The sequence below is a fragment of the Megalobrama amblycephala genome, linkage group LG10 (genome assembly GCF_018812025.1).
Source record: "Megalobrama amblycephala isolate DHTTF-2021 linkage group LG10, ASM1881202v1, whole genome shotgun sequence".
NCBI lineage: Eukaryota > Metazoa > Chordata > Actinopteri > Cypriniformes > Xenocyprididae > Megalobrama > Megalobrama amblycephala.
The window spans coordinates 11,218,758-11,243,604 of NC_063053.1; the positions used below are offsets into that span (position 1 = coordinate 11,218,758).

Sequence of the window (24,847 nt, forward strand, 5' to 3'; positions counted from 1 at the left end):
CATCCCTACTATATAGTAGGTGAAAAACATTATGTAACAAAAGAAGTATGTCAGAATTCACACTACTCATAAAAAACGCAAAAAGCACCCGGATACTACTACTACGACCTACTACTTCTGGTGAGATTCTGAAGATGGACACTTTACTATCCCATGAGGCCACAGGAGAGGATTTATGAATGGCAGTGAAGTGACACAACTGACATGATAATGTGGCGAATGTAGTACATACAGATTACTTTCATCCACACACTCATACTATATAGAACATACTTGTTTTTTTTTAGCTGTCACAAAGTAATTACTTATTCAAAGTAAGTACCTATTCAAGAGAGTATGCGATTACAGACGCAGCCATAGTCTATCCCTCACAGCCTCGTTTTCTTCCATGTTAAATTCAATATAGTGTCTACCCTGACCACTGTAACCACTAATTAGAAATGGCCAAATGACCACCCCCCCCTCTCAATATTTGATATTCTTGCAGCTGCTCTGCTGTACTCCATTACACACCACTCTATTTGTTGTTGGGATGACAAAAAGTTGTAGAAGTTATATTCCAAGTCTGATCTACCTCAGTGGTCTAACAGCGCTCATCACTGTCTAAATGTTTGAGATGGCCAATCAAATTTATACGACAGAAATGTTACCCACAGTAACGACCACAGTAATATCCAGTGATGCAAACTTTATCAAGTTTTGCCGTTTTTGAACTGAAAACATGGTATCATGTACATTATTCATGTATAACTGAATGTGACGAGACCAGAAACATTTAATGTTTTCAACATATTAGACATACGAATAAGATTGCATGTGTGCATATTTTAAAAGAACATATAATTTGCAACTCAACTTGCAAGTCAATTGATTAGTTCATACCTGCAATTAGACCTAGAACTTCTACATTCTTACTGCTTTTTCTTTATTCCCTTAAATCACTTTTAATCTTTTTAATTCATTTAAATAAAGACTCAACTGTTCATTTGGTGTTTAAAGACAAAAAACCCACTGAAAATGTACATTTTTCTGAGTTAAAGGAGGCTGTTTTCTCAGCTAATGATCTAGACTTGAGATCATTATCCATCACAAGTAAGAAAATATTATCCACATCCACCCTTACTTCGGTATTTTCTGACCGCAAGCAAAAACCAGTGAGCTAAATGTTCTTTTTAAATGGGCGTGAACAAAAGTATCTCATGTAGAATCTCAAACTCATTTCTTTATTACAGAAGCATCAGATTTGGCCTTTAGGATGGTGATGAAAAACACCATCAATCTCAATATCAATGACAGCTTCCCCATCTGGGAAGTTTTAAACTGTTGGTTCCACAGCTAGAATAAATATTTTAATACATGAGAAAAAAGCCGCAGTGACTTTTGAGAACAGTGAAGGCACCAGGACATGCCGTCCATCTAGTGCAACAGCAACTCAAGAGTGACAGATGATTGGAATAGAACTAACCAGGACAACGCAATCATGTTTATCAAGCACGAATCGGCCCACAAAAAAAAAAGAATTGGGGTCGTGTCTTATCTATATTGACACAAATTGTCTCCACTCAAGAGTTCAGAACGCGTTTGGTCTTCAGTGAAGGAAGCGTATGCTCATCTTTTGTTCGACGTCCACTTTTTCCAACACCTGAGGAACAAAAAGAGGCATTTTAAAAGGAATAGTTCACCCCAAAACAAATTTTGGCATCATTTAATCATGTCATTCCAATCCTTATTATATTCTTTCTTCCGTGAAACACTAAAGGAAAACTCTAGGGTGAAGTATCCCTTTAAGGTGGAGCTCAAATACTTTGAATGCTTTCCTTTTTCCAGGAATTACCTTGGTGAACTCATTGAAAGAGATGCACATGTCTCCATTAGTGTCAGCCTCCTGGATGGTTCTGTCTGCAATGCTTCCAAGCTGCTCATCAGAAATATTCACTCCCACCATCATTCTCAGCACCTGAAACAAAAACAAAAAAACGAGTCTGAGTCTTATTTGGTTTTTACATTGTTTTCCAGTGTCCTCTAGCGGTTGAAAGCGGACTGCAATTCTCTATGCATTCACTTTTTCTTTTTCTTTTTCAAAATGTCCTATTTCATGAGGTATAAAATTTGATGTGATCATCTGAGGTTCAAAAGGCCATCTACTGAAACTAAGTTGGGAAAAGGTTCATACTGAAACCCTAGTATTTCTGAAGTCAGAAACCTGAATTTCCAGGCCTATTCACTGTTGGCCCCACCAGTTATTTTAAAGTAAATCAAGTAGGAAGGATACTATTATTCATATTAAATCAGGTGCTAAGACGTCCAGCCTTAAAAACAATGTTTTTTTTTTAACAATAACTGATCATTTTTATCTTTATCTAAACTGTTTGTGCACCACATTTCAGCGTTGTTTGTTTTGACACATTGTAAAGAAGCTTTATGCAATTTTTTTTTTTTTTTTTTTTTGAAGGATACAACAGCTATATAATATTGACAGCTAGCGGCTGAAATAAGTACTGCAGTCCAAATTAATTTCAATATGCCTCTGGTCATAGAGCTTTTTAGATGGATGCCGAGGCTTTTTAGGTTGGGTAGAGTCTCTGACCCAGTTCGTTTGCTGGCTTCCATGGTTGCCAGCTGGCTGTTTTTTCCATCAACTGGCAACCCGGGGTGTTGAAATACCACTGCATAAATTGGCAGTGGGCAGGATCACACAGGCAAAAACAAAAACTTCTGACCCGGAACACACATTCAAAAATAGAACATGGCTGTGGTATGTCTTCCAGATAAACAAGTATGTGAACTGAAGCATGTTTCCTAAATATCTGCAAACACATTATTGTATTTTTTTGCTTTTATTTTACGCACGCACGCACGCACTTTTAAAAACTATATTGGGAAAGACAAACCAGTTTAATCAGAGCAAAGTGCTGTTGGCTATTGTAACAGTCTGAGAGTAAAAAAAGTTATGATAAACTTTGTAACCAAAAAATCTGAATTTGAAATTACAAATAAAATAGTGTGACGGTTTAAAAATAAAGTGATTTAAATAAATAAATGAACAAATAAATAAATAGACCATCTAAGACCACCCTAAGATATAGGATGCATGCATTTTGTAGCTAAATTAACATTATAGTGTTCATATATTACACAGTTTTATGCATTTTATATTTTGGAAAAAAAAATCATAAACGACACCTTTAATAGTTTTTCTTTTTTTCAGATTTTCATGGTGAAATGCAGGTTAAAATATAACCGTAGATAAAATAATGGTCACACTTTAGTTTAGGGTCCAAGTCTCACTATTAAAGGTGGTACAGAGGATGTTTTGTTTTATACATTTTTGCAATATTACTTGAAACTGTCTTTACTAACTGATAAAAGACTATTTATTAGGTGCACTGAAAGTAATAATATTAATAATATTAATATACATCATCTGTGCACGAGGTAGGGCCTTAAAAACATCAGCCAATCGTTTACGCGATCATCGCGTAAACGATTGGCCCTCTGGCTTGTCAATCACTGCCATTGTGAGAGGCGTGCGCGGATTGGCCCTCTGGCCTGTCAAGCACTGCCATGACGTTCCTTGTGAGAGACGCGCGGTTGCGCGCTCTAGTAACTTTCCACACTCCGCATGCAATGTTTTTGTCAGGAGACAGGAGTAACAACTGCAGATTATGAGTTACCTGCGGTGAGTCCGACATAATGAATCCACTAAGTGTGTGCGCGGCTTAACGATTGTAAGGCCGATTATGAATGTAAATTGATACTTATGACTGATTGCGCTCAAACGCGTCCAGTCAGAGCCAGTTGCTTTCAGTCTGCGATTACAGTCGGTGTTCAAATTCCATGTGAAAGTATATAAATCTGCTTCAGGAGCAGGAAACAATCGCTGTATGTTGAGCACAGTCAGAATGTTTTAGCTAGTCGTCAAATGTGTGTCCGGCTTAATAACACAGCGAATGCCTGTGGTAAACAAACACTCGTGCACAAGTTTTGGGAGGCGTTCACTTAAAATGAGCTGTGAAGGAGGGGGGTTGTTCTTCCGCATGCGCTCATTTAAAAAACTCAGTCAACTAAAACATCCTCTTTACCACCTTTAACTAACTTAAAGGTGCCCTAGATTCAAAAACTGAATTTACCTCGGCATAGTTATATAAGTTAAATTACATACAGTGAGTCTCAAGCTCCATTGTTTCCTCCTTCTTATATAAATCTCATTTGTTTAAAAGACCTCAGAAGAACAGGCGAATCTCAACATAACACTGACTGTTACGCAACAGTCGGGGTGTACGCCCCCAATATTTGCATATGCCAGCCCATGTTCCCAACATTATGAAAAGCATTAGACAAGGGCAGAACGTCTGGATGTGCACAGCTGAATCAACAGACTAGGTAAGCAAGCAAGAACAATAGCGAAAAATGGCAGATGGACCAATAACTGACAAGATCCATGATACCATGATATTTTTAGTGATAGTTGTAAATTGTCTTTCTAAATGTTTCGTTAGCATGTTGCTAATGTACTGTTACCATCGTTTCTTACTGTATTCACGGAGACAAGAGCTGTCACTATTTTCATTATTAAACACTTGCAGTCTGTATAATGCATTAAACACAACTTCATTCTTTATAAATCTCTCCAACAGTGAAGCATTAGCCGTTAGCCACGGAGCACTATCAAACTCATTCAGAATCAATGTAAACATCAAAATAAACACTGTACTTATGCGGTTAGACATGCTGCATGACGAACACTTGGTAAAGATCCATTTTGAGGGTTATATTAGCTGTTTGAACTTTTTTAATGTTGTTTAAGGCAAGCGCGATCTCTTGGGGCGTGGAGCACGAGATTTAAAGGGCCAGCAGCCCTGAATCGGCTCATTTCTAATTATGCCCCAAAATAGGCAGTTAAAAAAATGAATTAAAAAAAAAAAATCTATGGGGTATTTTGAGCTGAAACTTCAGGCCATCCTTAAAAATATTTTGGTTTGCAGTAACAGTAAAAAAAAAAAAAAAGGGTCGGTAGGTCGGTCTATATATTTTTTTTCAAGTTTCAATGTAAAAAAAAAAAAAAAAAGTAAAATTTTGGTGATGGTGATTACGTAGGTATGAATTTAAACAAATTAGCATATCGTGACGTCACTGACTGGGTCTTTCAACCCGTGCCTTTCCACATAGACAGTAAAAGAAATGGACACAGCGACCCCATTGGAACTCAATTGAGACAAGTGAAGCCCATTTTTAGCGATTTTTAGCACTTCCGTTTCTGACGCGCAGACTCAAACTAAGCTTGATGACGTCCGCAACCTGTCTGACAGATGTAAATCTTCTAGTAGCTGTGCGTGAAAACTGCCATCGTTAATCTTGCAGAGACGGCGAGCTTGAGCGGGGAGTTCTTTGGCGTGAGTAAGCAGGAGTAAGTATTCTGATTAATTATTTTGTATAGTATTTTAAAATGTAACGCCAGTACGCCATCTCTCTTGACATCTCCCCGATTGCCTGCGAGCTTCTCCTCCTGTCTGTACGGTAATTTCTCTACTGTGCGACAGAGAGTCGAGTGGTTATGACGCAATCGTTAGCCTATTTTTACAAAAACTGTATCTACGGGGCCATAATGTAACATAGAAGGTAATGGAGCCCTTTATACATTGTCGTGTATCTTTAGAAATAAATAATGGACAAATGGAGTCTTTAAATGCCTCAGATGTAAAGTTATTCACTGTCAAAGTGACGCCAAAATGAATGGGAGTCAATGGGGATGCTAACGCAAGTGAAGTTCTGCTACAAGATGGCGGCACCCGGCCGACTTCAACTTCCGGTCGACTTCCTTGGGCACTGTGTTTCCACTGTCGGGCCTAAAGCGGGCGTGCTAGTGCTTGCCAGGGCCAGTCGCGTTTCCACTGTCACTTCCGGGGCTTGATCGTGCCTCATCGGGGCTTCCTTGGGGCCAACGGCCCGGGTTTTTCGGCCCGCCGAATAACTTGGTCCAAAGCGGGCCAGCTCGGGCTTGAGGAGGGAGTGGTTACGAGCAAAGGCGGAGTTTATCCGTGTGTGGAGACGGAGGCGCCGATGATTACATGTAGGTTACCAGCTAACACCAGCATTAAAGACTTTTAAAATCATTTTAGCTCAAAACTCACTTTCAGACAGCAGCAAGTGTTTTAAATAACTTATGTTTGTGATCCGATGTGGATTCTGATCACCAAGACTATGCGCGCTATTACCATAGTAAACATGGTAAATACTACGGCTTGAAGAAATCAGAGAAATATACATAGGCTATCACAATCATGTAATTATTTTATCTGTCAGCACGTCTCGTCTCTCAACGGGTTGAGACGAAGCGAACGCACCGGCCATAGTGTGACATCCGTTAACCAATAGTGTAAACATAGATGACGGTTTTTATTTAAAAGAAAGAACGTAGCCTTCGTTTGTATGTAGGCCTAGGCTATTTATATATTTACAATACTTACTCAAATATAATTAATATTATTTTATTGCTTTTGTATTAGTTGTTTGAAGAGTAAAAAAAACAAATTGGTCGGTCTTAACGCAAATTTACAACCGGCAAGTCGGTCGGACTTAAAGCAAAAAAAAGAAAAAAATTTGAGTCGGTCCTAAATTGACAGGGTCGGTCGGGTTACGGCAAACAAGAATATTTTTAAGGATGGCCTCACAGACACATTCAGGGGACACCTTAGACTTATATTACATCTTTTAAAAAAATGTATATCGTTTTTTTTTTCATCTCTATTTTTTCATCTCTATTTAAGTAAAAACAATATTTCCCTGAAGTCCCCTGAATTTTGAAATGACCTTTTGAAATCGAGCGGGAATGACTAAGAGTTTTCCCTGTCTAACAGAGCGTCTTCCATGAATATGAATAGCTGGTTTCAGATGGCAAGGACAGGTGAGTCAGAGCTACATTGTTCAGACGGTACAGAACGTTCTTTTGTTTCCCATGTCAGAGCCGAGTGCAGAGGCTTTCAGTTGTACGTCATTAAGCACGATTCTCTTACCTGTAGCAGCTCGTCTCTGGAAATCTTGTCGTCTCTGTCGAGGTCGTATAACCGGAAAGCGACTGTGAAGAAATAAGAGAAAATCAAAATATTATGAAAAGCCTTAAATCGCAACACTATGGTTTACATGAACACACTGCAAGCTTGGCTGGTGGCAGGGAATGGCCTTCCTGAGCAGAGATAAAGAGTAGCTGTGAACTAAAGCAGGTTTTAGAGGATCATTAAAAACAATAATTAAGTTTAAGACCAGGAACCGTTCAAGCCCTTCATTTTCTTTTGGGAAATGACATTTTGCCTGCTTATAAATGCTTTGAAGATACTGAAGAAATTATTGTTCTGATCTGAATTTGTATTTTCCAAAACTAATTTTAATGCATCTTTTATTTGAGGTTTATATAAAGTTTCCAAAAGGGCATTAAATGAGTTTTACAATCATTCCTTGTTGTGACTTTTTAAACCTTACAGCAAAAATAGCATTTGAGATGGTAAGTTTGATTTTTTTGTGAATCAGTTAAAACTGTCCATTTTAATGATTATGATTCTGCCATCTGATTCAGTTATGTGTGTATAGCATATCACTCAAAAAATGTAAAAACGTTCATGGAGGCACTGTGAACATTTCTAATATGTTAAAATTGTTTTTGATTTCGGTCTCTTATGCTCATCAAGACTGCATTTATTTGAGCAAAAATACTGTAAAAATGGAAAATATTGTGAAATATTATTACAATTTAATACTAATGTTTTTTGTTTAAATATATTTTAAAATGTAATTTATTTCTGTGACCAAAGCTGAATTTTCAGCATCATTACTCAAATCTTCAGTGTCACGTGATCCTTCAGAAATCATTCTAATATGCAGATTTGCAGCTCAAGAAACATTTCGGATTATTTTCAATGTTTCTGATTATTTTGTGGAAACCCTGATGGTCTGAGTAAGTGTAGACTGCAAGATAGAATATGGGATCATAGAAATGCAATTCATACAAGAAACAAAGTACTACCGTATGGCAGTACATTATGCATCTGTACATGATTGCAATCCATCTACTTTAAAAAAAATATTTGGTTTGGAAACAGTCCCTGCATCCAAATATGCCTACTTCTATACTATATAGCAGTCGAAAAACAGTATGTGAGCAGAGTAGTATGTCCAAATTCATAGTTTTCATAAAACAGTAGGCGAAAAGTACCTGGATGACCTACTACTTCTGGTGAGATTCTGAAGTGTGCATTTGATGAGGCCATGAGGCCCCCCCTCCCATGAGGCCACAGGAGAAGATTTGTGAATGATAGTGAAGCGACGTAACTGACACCGTAGGTCACATGACAATGACAACACGATGGATGTAGTACGTCCGAATTTCATTCATACTACACACATTCAAACTATATAGAACATGCTTTTTTAACTGTCGTGAAGTAAGTTTCAAACCACATGTAGTACCTACTATATAGACTGCGATTTTGGACACAGCATGTGAGTGGATCTATTAGAAAGGGTAATAGATTACAAAGACTTTTACAAAGGGAAGCCATCTGCATTTTTCATTTGAATGAAGAATTAGATTTAACTCCATACTTGTAAAATTACAATTATTATTTTCTCTCTCTCTTTGTACTGGTTAACAATATGTTAGGTCCCCCTGCAATGGTTCCTACTCTTTCATGAACACCAGATTCAAGGACTTCTTAAAGCACCATTTATATTATATCAAGCACCTATCAAATTCACATCCAAGCATATGGAGCATCATGAAAGACCTCAGTACTTAATATTTTAACCCTCCTATTGCATTTGCATCCATTTTAACCCGAAAGAGGAACAGAATCATTTGCACATTAATTTTGAAAATATATTTAAACTGCTTTCTTATCCCTAATGTTAACAATTATTCCACACTAGTTTAAGTTCATTTTTTATGAATCATTACTTTAGTAAAAACATTATAAAGGTGCCCTCGAATGAAAAATTGAATTTACCTCGGCATAGTTAAATAACAAGGGTTCAGTACGTGGAAAAGACATACAGTGAGTCTCAAGCTCCATTGTTTCCTCCTTCTTATATAAATCTCATTTGTTTAAAAGACCTCAGAAGAACAGGCGAATCTCAACATAAGTTACGTAACAGTCGGGGTGTACGCCCCCAATATTTGCATATGCCAGCCCATGTTCCCAACATTATGAAAGGCATTAAACAAGGGCAGAACGTCTGGATGTGCACAGCTGAATCAAACTAGGTAAGCAAGCAAGAACAATAGCGAAAAATGGCAGATGGAGCAATAATAACTGACATGATCATTGATATCATGATATTTTTAGTGATATTTGTAAACTGTCTTTCTAAATGTTTCATTAGCATGTTGCTAAAGTACTGTTAAATATGGTTAAAGTTACCATCGTTTTTTACTGTATTCACAGAGACAAGAGCCGTCGCTATTTTCATTTTTAAACACTTGCAGTCTGTATAATGCACAAACTTCAAACTTCATTCTTTATAAACCTCTCCAACAGTGTAGCATTAGCCGTTAGCCACGGAGCACAGCCTCAAATTCATTCAGAATCAAATGTAAACAATACAACAGTATACAATACTCACATAATCCGACGCATGCATGCCGCATGTATGACGAACACTTTGTAAAGATCCATTTGAGGGTTATATTAGCTGTGTAAACTTTGTTTAGGCACTGTTTAAGGCAAGCGCGAGCTCCGTGGGCAGAGAGCACGAGATTTAAATGGGCCGCACTGCATAAATCGGCTCATATTTAATGATGCCCCAAAATAGGCAGTTAAAAAAATTAATAAAAAAAAATCTATGGGGTATTTTGAGCTGAAACTTCACAGACACATTCAGGGGACACCTTAGACTTATTTTACATCTAGTAAAAAAACGTTCGATGGCACCTTTAATATAGAGAGAATATTATAAAAATAAAATTTGCAATTGAGTGAAAAAAAATTATTATATGGATTGCAATTGTGGCTTATAAAGTCAGAATATATACAATATAATATAGATATAAACTTGCAATTCTAAGAAAAAAAAAATCAGAATTGCAATTTATCTCTCACAATTCTGACTTTATAAGACACAATTGTGGCTTTATATCACGAAATTCTGACTTCGCAACTCACAATTGTGAATTTAGGGTAGAGTGGGGCAAAACACCCCCTCTACCGTTTTTCCCAAAATTACCACTAAATAAAGTTAAGATACATTTTTGTTGTAACTATGGACTACATTGACAAGAGTGATGTAGAAGTATTCACCATGAAGCTTATGGTGATGTAGCCTACCTGAAAGAAAATGGATTTCACTGTAAATTATCTAATTTCAGCAGTAAGAAAAAGTGTTTTAAGCTTGCTGTTTTGTTGAACATACAGTAATATATATATATATATATATATATATATATATATATATATATATATATATATATGAGAGTGTCCAAAAGTTTGGAACCACTAAGATTTTTAATGTTTTTAAAAGAAGTTTCGTCTGCTCACCAAGGCTACATTTATTTAATTAAAAATACAGTAAAAAAACAGTAATATTGTGAAATATTATTACAATTTAAAATAACCGTTTTCTATCTGAAGGGTTCTTTTGATTGAACCCTCAAAAAGGGTTCTGTATAGAACCTTTTAGGGGTTCCAAATACGTAGCGCCTGACAGAACCTTTTAAGGTTCTATATAGAACCTTTTAATGTTCTATATAGAACCTTTTCTTCTAAGAGTGTACTAATTCTTCTATGCATAAGGTATACAGTACTGTGCAAAAGTCTTGCACATCAGTCTTTTTCTGTAGTGTGTCAGTTGGAAACATCAGTTTACATTGCCAAACATTAATTTTGTCATTAATTGTAATAATCCAGTGCATAGGCACCGATTTATGTTTCTGCCGGTGGATGCCCAGTGCCCCACATATATATACATCCACATATGTATATGTGTATATACAGTACAGTCCAAAAGTTTGGAACCACTAAGATTTTTAATGTTTTTAAAAGAAGTTTCGTCTGCTCACCAAGGCTACAATCATTTAATTAAAAATACAGTAAAAACAGTAATATTGTGAAATATTATTACAATTTAAAATAACTGTTTTCTATTTGAATATATTTCACAAAGTAATTTATTCCTGTGATGGCAAAGCTGAATTTTCAGCATCATTACTCCAGTCTTCAGTGTCACATGATCCTTCAGAAATCATTCTAATATGCTGATCTGCTGCTCAAGAAACATTTAATGTGTACAATTGTACAAAATATTTGTGTACAATATTTTTTTTCAGGATTATTTGATGAATAGAAAGTTCAAAAGAACAGTGTTTATCTGAAATCTAATCTTTTGTAACATTATAAATGTCTTTACTGCTTTTGATTGATTTAATGCATCCTTGCTGAATAAAAGTATTCATTTCTTTAATTTCTTTTCAAAAAAATAAAAATAAAAATTCTTACTGACCCCAAACTTTTGAACAGTAGTGTATAATGCTACAGAAGCTTTGTATTTCAGATAAATGCTGTTCTTTTGAACTTTCTATTCATCAAGGAATCCTGAAAAAAAAGTACACAACTGTTTTCAACATTGAAAATAATCACAAATGTTTATTGAGCAGCAAATCAGCATATTAGAATGATTTCTGAAGGATCATGTGACACTGAAGACTGTAACGATACTGAAAATTCAGCTTTGCATCACAGGAATAAATTACTTTGTCAAATATATTTAAATAGTACACAGTTATTTTAAATTGTAATATTTCACAATATTACTGTTTTTTACTGTACTTGGTGAGCAGACAAAACTTCTTTTAAAAACATTAAAAATCTTAGTGGTTCCAAACTTTTGGACTGTACTGTATATATATTATATATATATATATATATTTTTTAATACAGGTTTGGAACAACTTTAGAGTTGTCATTTTTCATTTTTGGTTGAACTATACCTTTAAGGACAAGTCGCAGCATGTGTTGTCTGTCCCTTTAAGGCTTATGAGCGCAATATATTGACACGCATCTGATTTTCTCTAAACTGTTTACTTTCACTTCACACTTAACTGATGGTGTAAACCTTGTGTGTATTTGACAGTATTAGCAGAATAAAATGCGAATGGTAACTTTTGTCTAGTAAATGCAGCGTTTGACAGGCTTTTAGAGTGTGCGCGCTTCGGGTGTATCCGCTCAGAAAAGCACGTCAGACCAGCACACGGATAAAATGTTTAACCGGAAAGGCTTTAAAACGCATGCAAATAATACATTTTTGTGATTGTGAATAACTGCAGTGTTCCGTGAGTATAATTCTACCGCTGTGTTAACTTGTGATGTGAATGTATGTCGCTTTGCACTACACAGTATTGAGACGGAGGCGCAGAAAACACTATAGCACGATACAATGATACTTCTTCAAAAGCAGATCGTTGAGACCTTTTAATAGTCCACGATCAAAATCGCACACTTATGAGAATGTTCATTTTGGACACAGCAAGTACCGCAAGTACTTACTGAAAGTACCGCAATGGAAAACACTCGGAAACTGATTGTAAAATAATATTCCAAAACGAATATACTAGGAAAAGGGGCATGTTATAATTTTGGCAAAAATTATTTCAAATTTAATTCAAGCACTTTCAAGGACCAATATTTGTTTTCAAGTACTTTCCAGGCCTTGAATTCATGTGTCTGAAATTCAAGTGCGTGGGAACCCTGTACAGAGTAACTAATTACATCTACACCTGCAACTCATTTTGTAGCCTACACACTCGGCTGAAGGCCGAAATGGATCAGTGCCAGTGTTTTTATCATTTTTGTGAATAAAGGCTTTTTAATTTTTTTTTTTTGTACCGTAAGACATGCCTTGGACTCTTTTATAAACTATATTTGAAACCCAACCAAAGAGCACCGTCTGGGATTACTTCACAAGGTCCTTCCAGCAAGTAGACAAGATGTTTTCTTTGATCAGTATGAGAGATGTTTGGGTTGAACTTACAGAGGAGTTTGTTGGTCCTGCTGTTGAGAGGCTCTCCAGATGTCAGGTCTTTGTTTTTCTCGTTGTCCTCCACAGGACGGAAGTGAGCCAGAGTCCTCATGAAGCCTCTAAAGTTCACCTGATCCTCACTGAGATACATGAGCGAGAGAGAGAGAGAGATACACACACACATTTTTAAACTTATATTTTATTTCACATTAGTTGGAACGTTACTCCAGACAAGTTTAGACTCGTGGTTTACAATGTTCTTACAGACATGCCCGCAGGAAAATTTCTCTATAATTCAAGGAATTTGAGTCCACAGTAAGAATCAATCACTCAAAACCAAATAAACCATGAAGAAACCAATAACCCATGTGACATCCCACCCACATGCCATGTGTTTTGAGAAAGCAATGGTCTGGTTTGAAGAGTACTCAACATGTTGTGTTATACAGTAACAATCTCAGCCAAACACTTATAAATTCAAATTCAAAAAGCTTTGTCTATCCCTGATGGAAACTGATATGGAAACTATATCCTTTGAGAAATCCAGATGAATGTGATGAAACTGGTCAAGAAATTCCCCTCAAAGCCAAATGAGAGAAAAAAAAAAAAAATGTATCCTTGTAAATATTAGTTTCCTCAAAAATATTAAGTAGCACAACAGTTTTCAACATAGAGAATAAGAAAAAAAAAATATTACCCATTTTCTTTTCCATTTACTTATATTTATTTTTTTAGTTCACCCATTCGTCATTTATTACTTACCCTCATGCCGTTCCACACCCATAAGACCTTCATTCATCTTCAGAACACAAATTAAGATATTTTACTTGAAATCCGATGGCTCCGTGAGGCCTCCATAGGGAGCAATGACATTTCCTCTCTCAAGATCCATAAAGGTACTAAAACATTTTTAAATCGGTTCATGTGAGTAGTCATGAAGCAGTGTTTTGAAATCGGCCATCACTAAAATAAGTCGTTATTTTGATTTTTTGGCACTCCAAAAATATTCTCGTCGCTTTAGAATATTAATATTGAACCACTGTACTCACATGAACTGATTTAAATATGTTTTTAGTACCTTTATGGATCTTGAGAGAGGAAATGTCATTGCTCCCTATGAAGGCCTCAGGGAGCCATCGGATTTCATCTAAAATATCTTAATTTGTGTTCCCAAGATGAACGAAGGTCTTACGGGTGTGGAACGGCATGAGGGTAAGTAATAAATTACAGAATTTTCATTTTTGGGTGAACTAACCCTTTAAGTTATATACCTTGCCGTTATTTGCACAAAAACAAAATACAGTACACTATACTAGTGCATTTACACATCTAGCTAATATTCACATGTCTTCTGAGATGTTCCTCACCCCTCTGGGAAGAAGGCATTAATTATCCGATCACCAAGAGGATTTATGGCCAACTCGGGAATCCTCTGGAAGTCTTCTCGGCTAAGATGGAGAAAGAGATAGAGAGAGAGAATGAGGTGTTATTGCGTGTCAGAGGTGTAAAGAGCACCTGAAAACCATACTTAAGTAAAAGTACAGATAGCTTACAGCGAAAATGACTCCATTACAACTTACAAATCACCAATTTCACACGACTTTAACTGAAGTCTTAGGCTTTATGATTTTAAATGTACTTTTCAAAGGGTTAGTCCACTTTCAAATAAAATTTTTACTGATAATTTACTCACCCCCATGTCATCCAAGATGTTCATGTCTTTCTTTCTTCAGTCGAAAAGAAATTAAGGTTTTTGATGAAAACATTCCAGGATTATTCTCCTAATAGTGGACTTCAATGGCCTTCAAATGGTTGAAAATTAGTCAAAATTCCAGTTTCAGTGCAGCTTCAAAGGGCTTTAAACGATACCAGATGAAGAATAAGGGTCTTATCTAGCGAAACGATTTGTCATTTTCGAAAAAAATACAACTGTATATGCTTTATAAACACAAATGATCACCTTGCACGTGCTTTCGTATTCTTCAAAAAGCTTACGCTGTATGTCCTACGCCTTCCCTATTCTACTTACTGAAAAAAACCGAACTGGTGCTGCGTTCAACCGTTTGGAGGCCATTGAAGTTCACTATAAGGAGAATAGTCCTGGAATGTTTTCATCAAAAACCTTAATTTCTTTTCGACTGAAGAAAGAAAGACATAAACATCTTGGATGACATGGGGGTGAGTAAATTATCAGGAATTTTTTTGTTTAAAGTGAACTAATCTTTTAACAGCGCATTTTCTCTGCACCCAGCCTTATTGTTATCAGACTGAGGAGCCAAATTTCAACTGAGCATGTGGATTTTTTTCCCCCTCAACATGAACATGTGAAACAATATAAACACGATAACCATACGCTGACTTGAGTGTATATGTTCTGGACGATAACTGATGCAGTCTGCTTTATTAGCATTTTTTCCCCATTCGCTCTTTGTTCTTATTATATATTTTTGTTTTGTTTTGTTCTGTATATTATTTTCTGTACATTGTTTAATGATTTCAACTAAAAGAAAATTTCAAGATATAAGCTTGTGTATATTTGCTAATCATAAGCTTGTTTCATTAAACTTCATTTAAATAAATGAATATTTGAATATTCATTTGTTATGAGGCCAAATATTCGAAGCTTTACGAATCTTTTGTATCGAATCAGTGGTTCGGATCGCGTCTCAAACTGCCAAAGTCACGTGAACTACTGAAATTTCGATACACTTATGTAACGAAGCATCGTTTACTGAAATCACGTGACTTTGGCACTTCGAACCACTGATTCGAAACAAAAGATTTGTAAAGCTTCGAAGCAGTGTATTGAAATCATCCATCACTTGATATTGTTGAATAAATTAGTTATTTTTTTGGGGGCGTTAATTAAGGTTGAACCACTGTAGTCACATGAACTGTTTTAAATATGTTTTTAGTATCTTTCTGGACATCTGAAGGTGTTAATTACCTTGCTGGCAATGCAGGCCCCACTAAGCCATCAGATTTTATCAAAAATATCTTAATTTGTGTTCCAAAAATGAATGAAGGTCTTACGGGTGTCGAACGACATGAGGGTGAGTAATTAATGACAGAATTTTCATTTTTGGGTGAACTAACCCTTTAAAAAGATACTAAAATTCATTAACTAATTACATTCACTCAAATACTTTACACCACTGTTGTGTGCGAATGTGTTTCGGATGAGTTTCAGGTTTTACAAACAGATGTGCCTCTATGGAAACGAGTCGGGTGTAATGTTACTGTTTTTAGAACAAGTTTTCCTGTAATCAAAATGTGACCAACCATTTTTTTTTTAATAATAAAATGACATAAAATGACCTGAATAAACAGATTTGCTATAACAATAAAAAATTCAAGCATTTTTTCCCTAGTGAAAGTAAATCTGCTGAAACATTTGATATGGCTTGAGTGTTTTCAGGCTTGTTACTTTGAGCCAATAAGTATTATTCAGCATGCACATGTCTCTGTGCTCTTGGGTTGACATTGAACCATGTAATGTGTAATAAAGCTGAGCTTCACAGGACAGACAGCCCAACCCTAATTCTGTGAAAACAGGACTTGTTAAAAGGATACGTTGAGGTCTACCCTTTTATTGTTCATCTAGTAAAGGCTGAAATGAGTAATAATAATGCGATTACTGTGCAGACAGCGTAATCAGAACCATAATCCCATTACAATAATGAAAAAAAAGTTTAGTAAGGGATTATTTCTGGGAGTAACCTTCTCAGGCAAAAACGCCGGTGACCTCCACACTCACAGGACACACACCTCATCACCCTGATTTCAAAGGCTATTTATTGTTCAAACACAAGAGTCCATGTCTCTAATCTCAGTCTGACGGATGTTTGGAGTGACAACAAATACAGAAGGTCATCAACACGGTTGCGTGCTGCCTTTGGGATTTTTTATAGAAACTATATTGCTGAGGATGTTTGTTGAACTAACCATCATCTCAGCAGGTTTTAAACCACAGAGGATGTTGCCATTTAAAACAAACAATTATAACAAGAACACAACTTGTGCCTTCAGCATATTTGGTCAACAGAATGAGTTTCGTTTCATAAGACATGTCACAAAAATTATTCAAATGCTTCACAGGTTAAGTTTTCAAAGGAAAAGTCGATTTTGGCTTATTATACAACACCGTTCAAAAGATTGGGACCGGTTCGATTGTATTAATGTTTCTGAAAGAAGTCTCTTATGATCACCAAAGCTGCATTTATTTGATCAAAAATGCAGTAAATATTGTAAAATATTTTTACATTTTTAAAAATTATTACAATTTAGAATAACTGTTTTATATTTGGAATATATTTTAAAATGTAATCTATTCCTGTGATGGCAAAGCTGAATTTTCAGCATTATTACTCAAGTCTTCAGTGTCACATGATACTTTTTTACATGATATTATTATCAATGTTGAAAACAGCTGTGCTGCTTAAAATTAAGTAGAAATCAGGATACAATTTTTTTCGGATTTTTGATGGATAGAAAGTTCAAAAGAACATTATAAATGCCTTTACTGTCAATTCTAAATAATCTTTCCTTAGAATCCATACCGAATAAAAGTATGCATTTCAAAAAAAAAAAAAAAAAAAAAAAAAAAAGATTACTAACCCAAAGCGTTTGAACCGTAGTGTACTTTGGTTTTTATTTTGTCATTTTATTTAATCTCACTGATTGTACATATTATACTTTAAGCCTCTGGTGGCAGTCAAAAATTAATATATTATATTTTAGTTCAATAATGCTTTTTTTTTATTTAATATTGTGTATTTTTAGGGGATTTTATGGTACTAAATTATATTTATGGAATAGTTAATAAAAAATTAAATTAAAAAAAGTTATAGTTAAGTTTATTATGAAAAGTGCATAAAAATACTATTTTAAATTTTATAAAAATATATACATATTTTCCAAAACATGTTTTACTCTAAAACTGTGAGAGAATCAAAGCCATAAATCTAAACAAGATGTGTTCCAAATTTGAGGTTGACATCTCAAAAAATTAGCTTTCAGTAAGATTAAGTTTGGGCGCAGTACCGAACATTTCCAGTAGATGAAATTCGGTTTCATTCGTTTCCAATGCAAACATTTTTGACCGCAAACAGTATAAGTATGACTTTTTTCCCCCCGGACCATTTAACCTTTTCGAATCATGTCCATGATTTGTTGCGTTCACATAGTGCACAATTTTTGTACTATGTCCTTACCATACCTAGTTTTGTACCATTGCGATGAAGTAAACTTTCTAAAAAACAAAACTTAATTTTTTTTTCTATTACTGCTATATTTACACATACACAACCATCACCACTGTGCACAGCTTGCTTTCTATATTGTCTCATCTTCCTTATAACAACCTTTCATTGATAATAATCATTGTGTGTTCAGAGGTCACTCCAGTTCTAAGGACACACATAAGACTTCAAACGAGTATGGCAATGTCACGCAGGGAAATGTGTGCTTCATTACTGTCCTTGAGCTCCCTCTTTTACAAGGAATATTTACAATAAAAGTTGTATTTTTAGCAGTGTAATAGGAAAAAGTCTTTCCTCATAGTCAAAACTCAAACATTGTGCTAGTCATTCCTTAACATATTAACTTACAGAGCCGGAGGCTGGTGTGAATGTTAAATTAAAAGCAAGTGTGCAGACATAACAGAGCTGCTTGTGTAATACCCGCTTCCTCATGGGTCAAAGGTTTTGCAACATCACACAGTTAAAGTTCATTGTTACTTAGCTCATACCTGAGTGCTCCATTCTCTCCTTTATCAAGACTGTGAAAGCGGCTGTAGAGGCGAGTGATCTGACTGTGGGAGACTGTAACACACACACAAATGAAGTTTGGTTAAGCACAGTGAACATTCAAGTCACAGATGTGATCATCAGATTTACAGTACTGGTTTAAAGCTTATCTGAATGACCTATAACATACTAGATGTTTCTCAAACTACACAAGAGATAATGAGGGTCTTATATCACAGGAAAGTTATCAACAGCTTGATCAATCTAGACAGGATTTACAAAATACTGAAACAAAATCTGATCTTGAAACTTTTCATTTGGGTTTATGTAGGTTTTATGAAGGTAAATTTAAGACTTTTCAAGATCTTTTTAAGGCCAAGTAAAGAGAATGTACGGAATATATTGAAGGGAACGCAGTATGTTCTCTATATGTAAATTTGTATTCGCAACACTTCAGAGTTTGAAAATACAGCTTCCAACAGATATCCATTATTTTAATTCATTTTTACAAAAAAAAAAAAAAAAGAGTAGCTTGAATATGTCCATTCTCAACATAACTTGTACTGTTATCTCGTTTTCCAGTGCAACTGTCTAAAGAAGTTTCTTAAATCAAGATGCATTTACTGGAGATACAAATGACAAAATATGAAGTCTTGTTTTCTGTGAAATTGATCAAAATGGGCTCAAATGGAAGTTTTCAGAACTTACTGACATATTTGTTCTTGTTTTACACATTTTGTTCAATTTTTCAGGACTTAATTTTACATTTCTTCTCTTCCCTGTCATTCTCCTACGCTGTTTACGTTGTAGACACAGTGCTATGTCAGGACGCCGGCTCATTATTGGCCAGCTCCTGCGTCAGCATCACACGGTTGTGTCGTGCTGCTCACGCGCACAGCGTTGGCCAATACTGGGCCGGCGTTCTCACGAAGAACCTGGAAGCGTTGTGTTGTGTCTACAACGTAAACAGCGTAGGAGAATGACAGGGAAGAGAAGAAATTGTTGAATAAAGTTGTTATTTTTGTTTTGTTTTTGCGCACAAAAAGTATTCTCGTCGCTTCACAACATTAAGTTTGAACCACTGTGGTCACATGGACTATTTTAACGATGTCTTTACTACCTATCTGGGCCTTGAAATGTTAAAAATGTCATGTTATGACATTGCTGTCTACAGGGAGGTCACTCAGAAAGCTCTCAGATTTCATCAAAAATATCTTAATTTGTGTTCTGAAGACGAACGATTTTCTTATAGGTTTGGAACGACATGAGGGTGAGTAATTAATGACAAAATTTTCATTTTTGGGTGAACTAACCCTTTAAATAAATACAAAAAAGGGACCATAATTCACAAATCAAAATGGCTTTGATTCCAGCTCTACACACTGTTCATTATCTCAACCAACTTCATGAGGTTCGTGTGATGTTTTATGTATACTGGACACTGTTCAACCAAATAAAGCAGCTTTGGAATGGTATATATTCCTGGAAATCGCTACACAAATAAACCACCTTTTACCATTAATAAAGTAAAGCCAATATCTAACCACATCAGTGAAACAACTTCCACGACAATTCAACATGGCTTTGAGTAAATTAAGTAAATAAATACAGAACAATCCCACAGGATACAGCTGCAAAAGTTTGGCCAAGAGTTAAAACTCAACCACATAAAGAGAACCAGTGTGAAATCCTGGATTCTTCCCTGTAGGCTTTGCCACCAGAGAAAGAGAGCGGAAAAACATACAATTACAAGAAGGAAAGCACTTCATGTGGCTTTATGGGAATGTAGTAAAATCTGGGTTTACAAACACATAAAATAAGTCATGAAAACTCATATACACAAATCAGGGCAATAGAAATTCAGAAATATTAACAACAATTCAAAACAAGAGCCTGCAGACCCTTTTTAGTTTGGTTTATGTGGTCTGCAAAATAAAGACTAACATATAACCCAGATAGCTCCACTAAAGTATAAACCGTATCCCCAGCCTATTTCTAGATTTTGTGGGGGTGGACGTCTCTCCCTGCGGTTCATCCGTACCAAAGGCCAAAGCACTGAGACGGCAGAGACCAGAAAATGCTGCTTTTCTTGGCCCTCACACCAATGATCACACAACATTTTCTAAACCTCTAATTACAGCTGCCCAGGTGTAAACAGTGTCATTAAAATATCATTTTTTGCATCAGTGAAATGCAGATTACCAAACCCTGATCCAGACATAACTTCATCCAGATGTCTGAAAACTAGGCTGGCTGAGTTATCCATTATTAAAAGCAAATCTGATGGCGTCATTACTCAAAAATGTTCAAAGAAGTCTCTTTATGGTAGTTTTAATATATTATAATGTTTTAGCAAGAGCCAGACATATACTCTTGTTCTTTGCTATGTATTACTATATTGGAATGTACAAAAAATGAAAATGATTAAACATATTTCTTCCTTGTAGCCAACATTTGAAGTGGCTCAAAACCTTTCATCAAAGGTGTCCCAAAACCTCCTTCTTTGGACAACTTAGTTCTTAAGACAACTTTGATGAACTTTTTTGATCCACTTCAAATGTTGACTAATGTACATATACATACAAATATACAAACACACACATATACACATACATATATACACACACATATTATATATATATATATATATATATATATATATATATATATATATATATACACACACACACACACACACACACATATATAATGTGTGTATATATATATATATAATATGTATATATATATATATATATATATATATATATATATATATATATATATATATATATATATATATACACATACATACACATATATTTATATTTATATATATATATATATATATATAAAATGTTGTATGCATGCATGTATACTATATGTAAATATATATATATATATATATATATATATATATATATATATATATATATACACATACATACACATATATTTATATTTATATATATATATATATATATATATAAAAATGTTGTATGCATGCATGTATACTATATGTAAATATACTATATATATATATATATATATATATATATATATATATATATATATATATATATATATATATATATATATGATGCTGTATGCATGTATGTATACTACAGACAGCATTTGACACATACACACTTGCAGCTTCTGAAAATAAGAGATATTCATCTGCTGCCCCTCAATACACACACACACACACACACACACACACACACACACACACACACACACACACACACACACACACACACACACCCCCACTCATATCATGACACAGACACACACACATCAGATCATCTGAAGAGCAGGGTTCACCCAGTCAGTTTGGATGAGTGGCTCTCAAACCTGCTCATGAAACCTCTACTAATAGGCTGAGTAGTTGAATTAGGATTGTTATACAGGTAGTTGAAGAATAACATGTTGTGAGCTTCTTTTAACCAAAAATAGTTATTTTGTAAGAAAAAACAATGATAATATTAGGTCCTCCTGTACAAATTCAGGTTTGTTTTAAAATGCATTTAGCACACCACAGGATATGAAATACTTCCCAAAAAGTATGTCGTGTCGTGTGTGTCATCATCATCAGATCTCTCTCGAGCCATGTACTTAAACACACTATTAATCCACACACAACTAATACTCACATCCAGTTTCTTTCTTGATTTCTTCAATGTCCTCTTCTCTGAGTAAAGATGAAGCTCTGGAGCCCATGACTGCTGTTTCTAACTGAAGATCAGCTCGAGCTAACACGTGAAATTCACTCCTTATCACTAAACACAGAGCTTTATAAGGCTGTCGGATAAACAGTCAGCCTTCGCAACTGTCTATCCGGAGTAACACTCGCTAACTTCCTAATTACAACGGGATCTGACGCGATCCAAATCAAATCTAGTTGAATAAAGGAAGAGTTTGAGAGGCTAAGCTAAAGGCAGGTCGGAGTGGATCTCCGTGACGTCCGCAAATGCCGATTCGGTGTTTGTGTTGGTTTTGGCCACGCCTGTAGAATAACGCGTTATGATTGGTCTGTGCGGTTGTCTGTCAAGTGGGCGGGATTTAAAGGGCCAGGCGTGTGCAAAATAGTTCCTAGAAATAGAATAAAGCGGGTAGAGTGACAATTAAATGGGGATGCCATATCAGAATATACAACATGAGAACAGCACAAAAGAACTGTAGAGTTATAAAGAAACCCATTCAAAAGCAAAACCATATAATTATAAAGACTAAAACATTCTAAACCGATTGTTTGTTGCTTTATAGTTGATATCAGATGAAAACATTTTGTTGTATTAACCAGAAATAGGCTACTAAGATGGAAAAAAAATAGATATAAATCAGAAGGAACTTTTTTAAATTGTTGCTGTTATTATTATTATTCGTTTACATGTTTTCATTCATTCAGCACTTTCCAACTATGCATGTAGAACGTTTCTGAACAATGAGCTTTAAGATAAAAAAAGCTTTAAATAACTTTAATAAGAAATGCCAAATTTTCTTGTAATCCTTGTCTAGTGATATAAAAAAATCAATCTTTAAAAAAATGTTTAAACAGCTAGGGTACATAAATATTTGAAGGATATTTATTTCCCCTTCACCTGTACTTTACCATGCATAATTCCCAGTCAGTGTGTTCTACCAGCACTATAGTTTTGTTTTCCCAACAAAAAAAAATCATGCCACTTCCTCAAGGATGATGTCAGTATAGCTGCCCTTAAAGGTGATATCGAATGTAAAATTGAATTTACCTTGGCATAGTTGAATAACAAGAGTTCAGTACATGGAAATGACATACAGTGAGTCTCAAACACCGATGTTTCCTTCTTCTTATGTAAATCTCATTTGTTTAAAAGACCTCCGAAGAACAGGCGAATCTCAACATAACACCGACTGTTACGTAACAGTCGGGATCATTAATATGTATGCCCCCAATATTTGCATATGCCAGCCCATGTTAAAGGCATTAGACAAGGGCAGGACGTCTGGATGTGCACAGCTGAATCATCAGACTAGGTAAGCAAGCAAGAACAATAGCGAAAAATGGCAGATGGAGCAATAATAACTGACATGATCCATGATATCATGATATTTTTAGTGATATTTGTAAATTGTCTTTCTAAATGTTTTGTTAGCATTTTGCTAATGTACTGTTAAATGTGGTTAAAGTTACCATCGTTTGTATTCACAGAGACAAGAGTCATCGCTATTTTCATTTTTAAACACTTGCAGTCTGTATAATTCATAAACACAACTTCATTCTTTATAAATCTCTCCAACAGTGTGTAATGTTAGCTTTAGCCATGGAGCATACTATCAAACTCATTCAGAATCAAATGTAAACATCCAAATAAATACTATACTCACATGATCCAATGCATGCATGCAGTATGCATGACGAACATTTGGTAAAGATACATTTGAGGGTTATATTAGCTGTGTGAACTTTGTAAATGCTCTGTATAATAGTCGAGAGCTCGAGGGGCAGGGAGCGAGAGGATTTAAAGGGGCCGCACACGCTTAATCGGTGCATAGTTAATGATGCTTCAAAATAGGCAGTTACCAAAATTAATTAAAAAAAAATCCATGGGGTATTTTGAGCTGAAACTTCACAGACACATTCAGGGGACACCTTAGACTTATATTACATCTTGTAAAAACTGGTTTTAGGGCACCTTTAATGTAAGAGAGAAACAGGATTGAAAGTGTCAGTCAAGAGCACTGGAACAAACAGACCACAGGAATGACCAATAGACTGAACACCAACAGATGTTTTGTGAGAAACATTTCAAAAGGAAAAACAAAGAAACACCTGGACTATTTCATGTCAGACGTTAGTGCAGCACCCAACATCCACTCAAGCCAAAGTAGTAAAATTATTCACCCTCACAACTGCTTCATTGTGACACTGAAATAATTTTTTGGAACGCGTGCAAATAAATTTGGCTTAGAAAAATGAAATGAATTGCAATGCTTTGTTTGTTTGTTTACTTATGTAGATAAATATTGCCTCTTATTTGGAATTTAGATCATTTTCAGTGAAGATTGGTAACTATTTCTCTGCATCAGCACCTTTTACCTGTGAGGTCCCACAAGGGTCC

General features: G+C 35.3%; 1 protein-coding gene across 1 annotated transcript; it reads right to left on the reverse strand.

The window, feature by feature from the left end:
• Positions 1-1,202: 1,202 nt before the first annotated feature.
• On the reverse strand, positions 1,203-22,734 carry chp1 (calcineurin-like EF-hand protein 1). The gene is made up of 7 exons (XM_048204558.1): positions 22,400-22,734; positions 18,749-18,821; positions 14,367-14,447; positions 13,012-13,139; positions 7,014-7,075; positions 1,835-1,957; positions 1,203-1,642 (listed from the first exon to the last, which is right to left on the reverse strand). Exons 1-7 carry the CDS (start codon positions 22,464-22,466, stop codon positions 1,589-1,591), a joined length of 588 nt encoding a protein of 195 aa, XP_048060515.1. The 5' UTR covers positions 22,467-22,734; the 3' UTR covers positions 1,203-1,588.
• Between the last annotated feature and the right edge of the window lie 2,113 nt (positions 22,735-24,847).

Excerpts from the sequence above, each read along its gene's own strand:
- chp1 (XM_048204558.1), bottom strand. The coding sequence starts at position 22,466 with ATGGGCTCCAGAGCTTCATCTTTACTCAGAGAAGAGGACATTGAAGAA. Across the intron at positions 18,822-22,399 it reads AATCAAGAAAGAAACTGGAT|TCTCCCACAGTCAGATCACT; the intron begins GTGAGTATTAGT and ends TGTGTGTTACAG. Across the intron at positions 13,140-14,366 it reads AATGCCTTCTTCCCAGAGGG|TGAGGATCAGGTGAACTTTA; the intron begins GTGAGGAACATC and ends CATGTATCTCAG.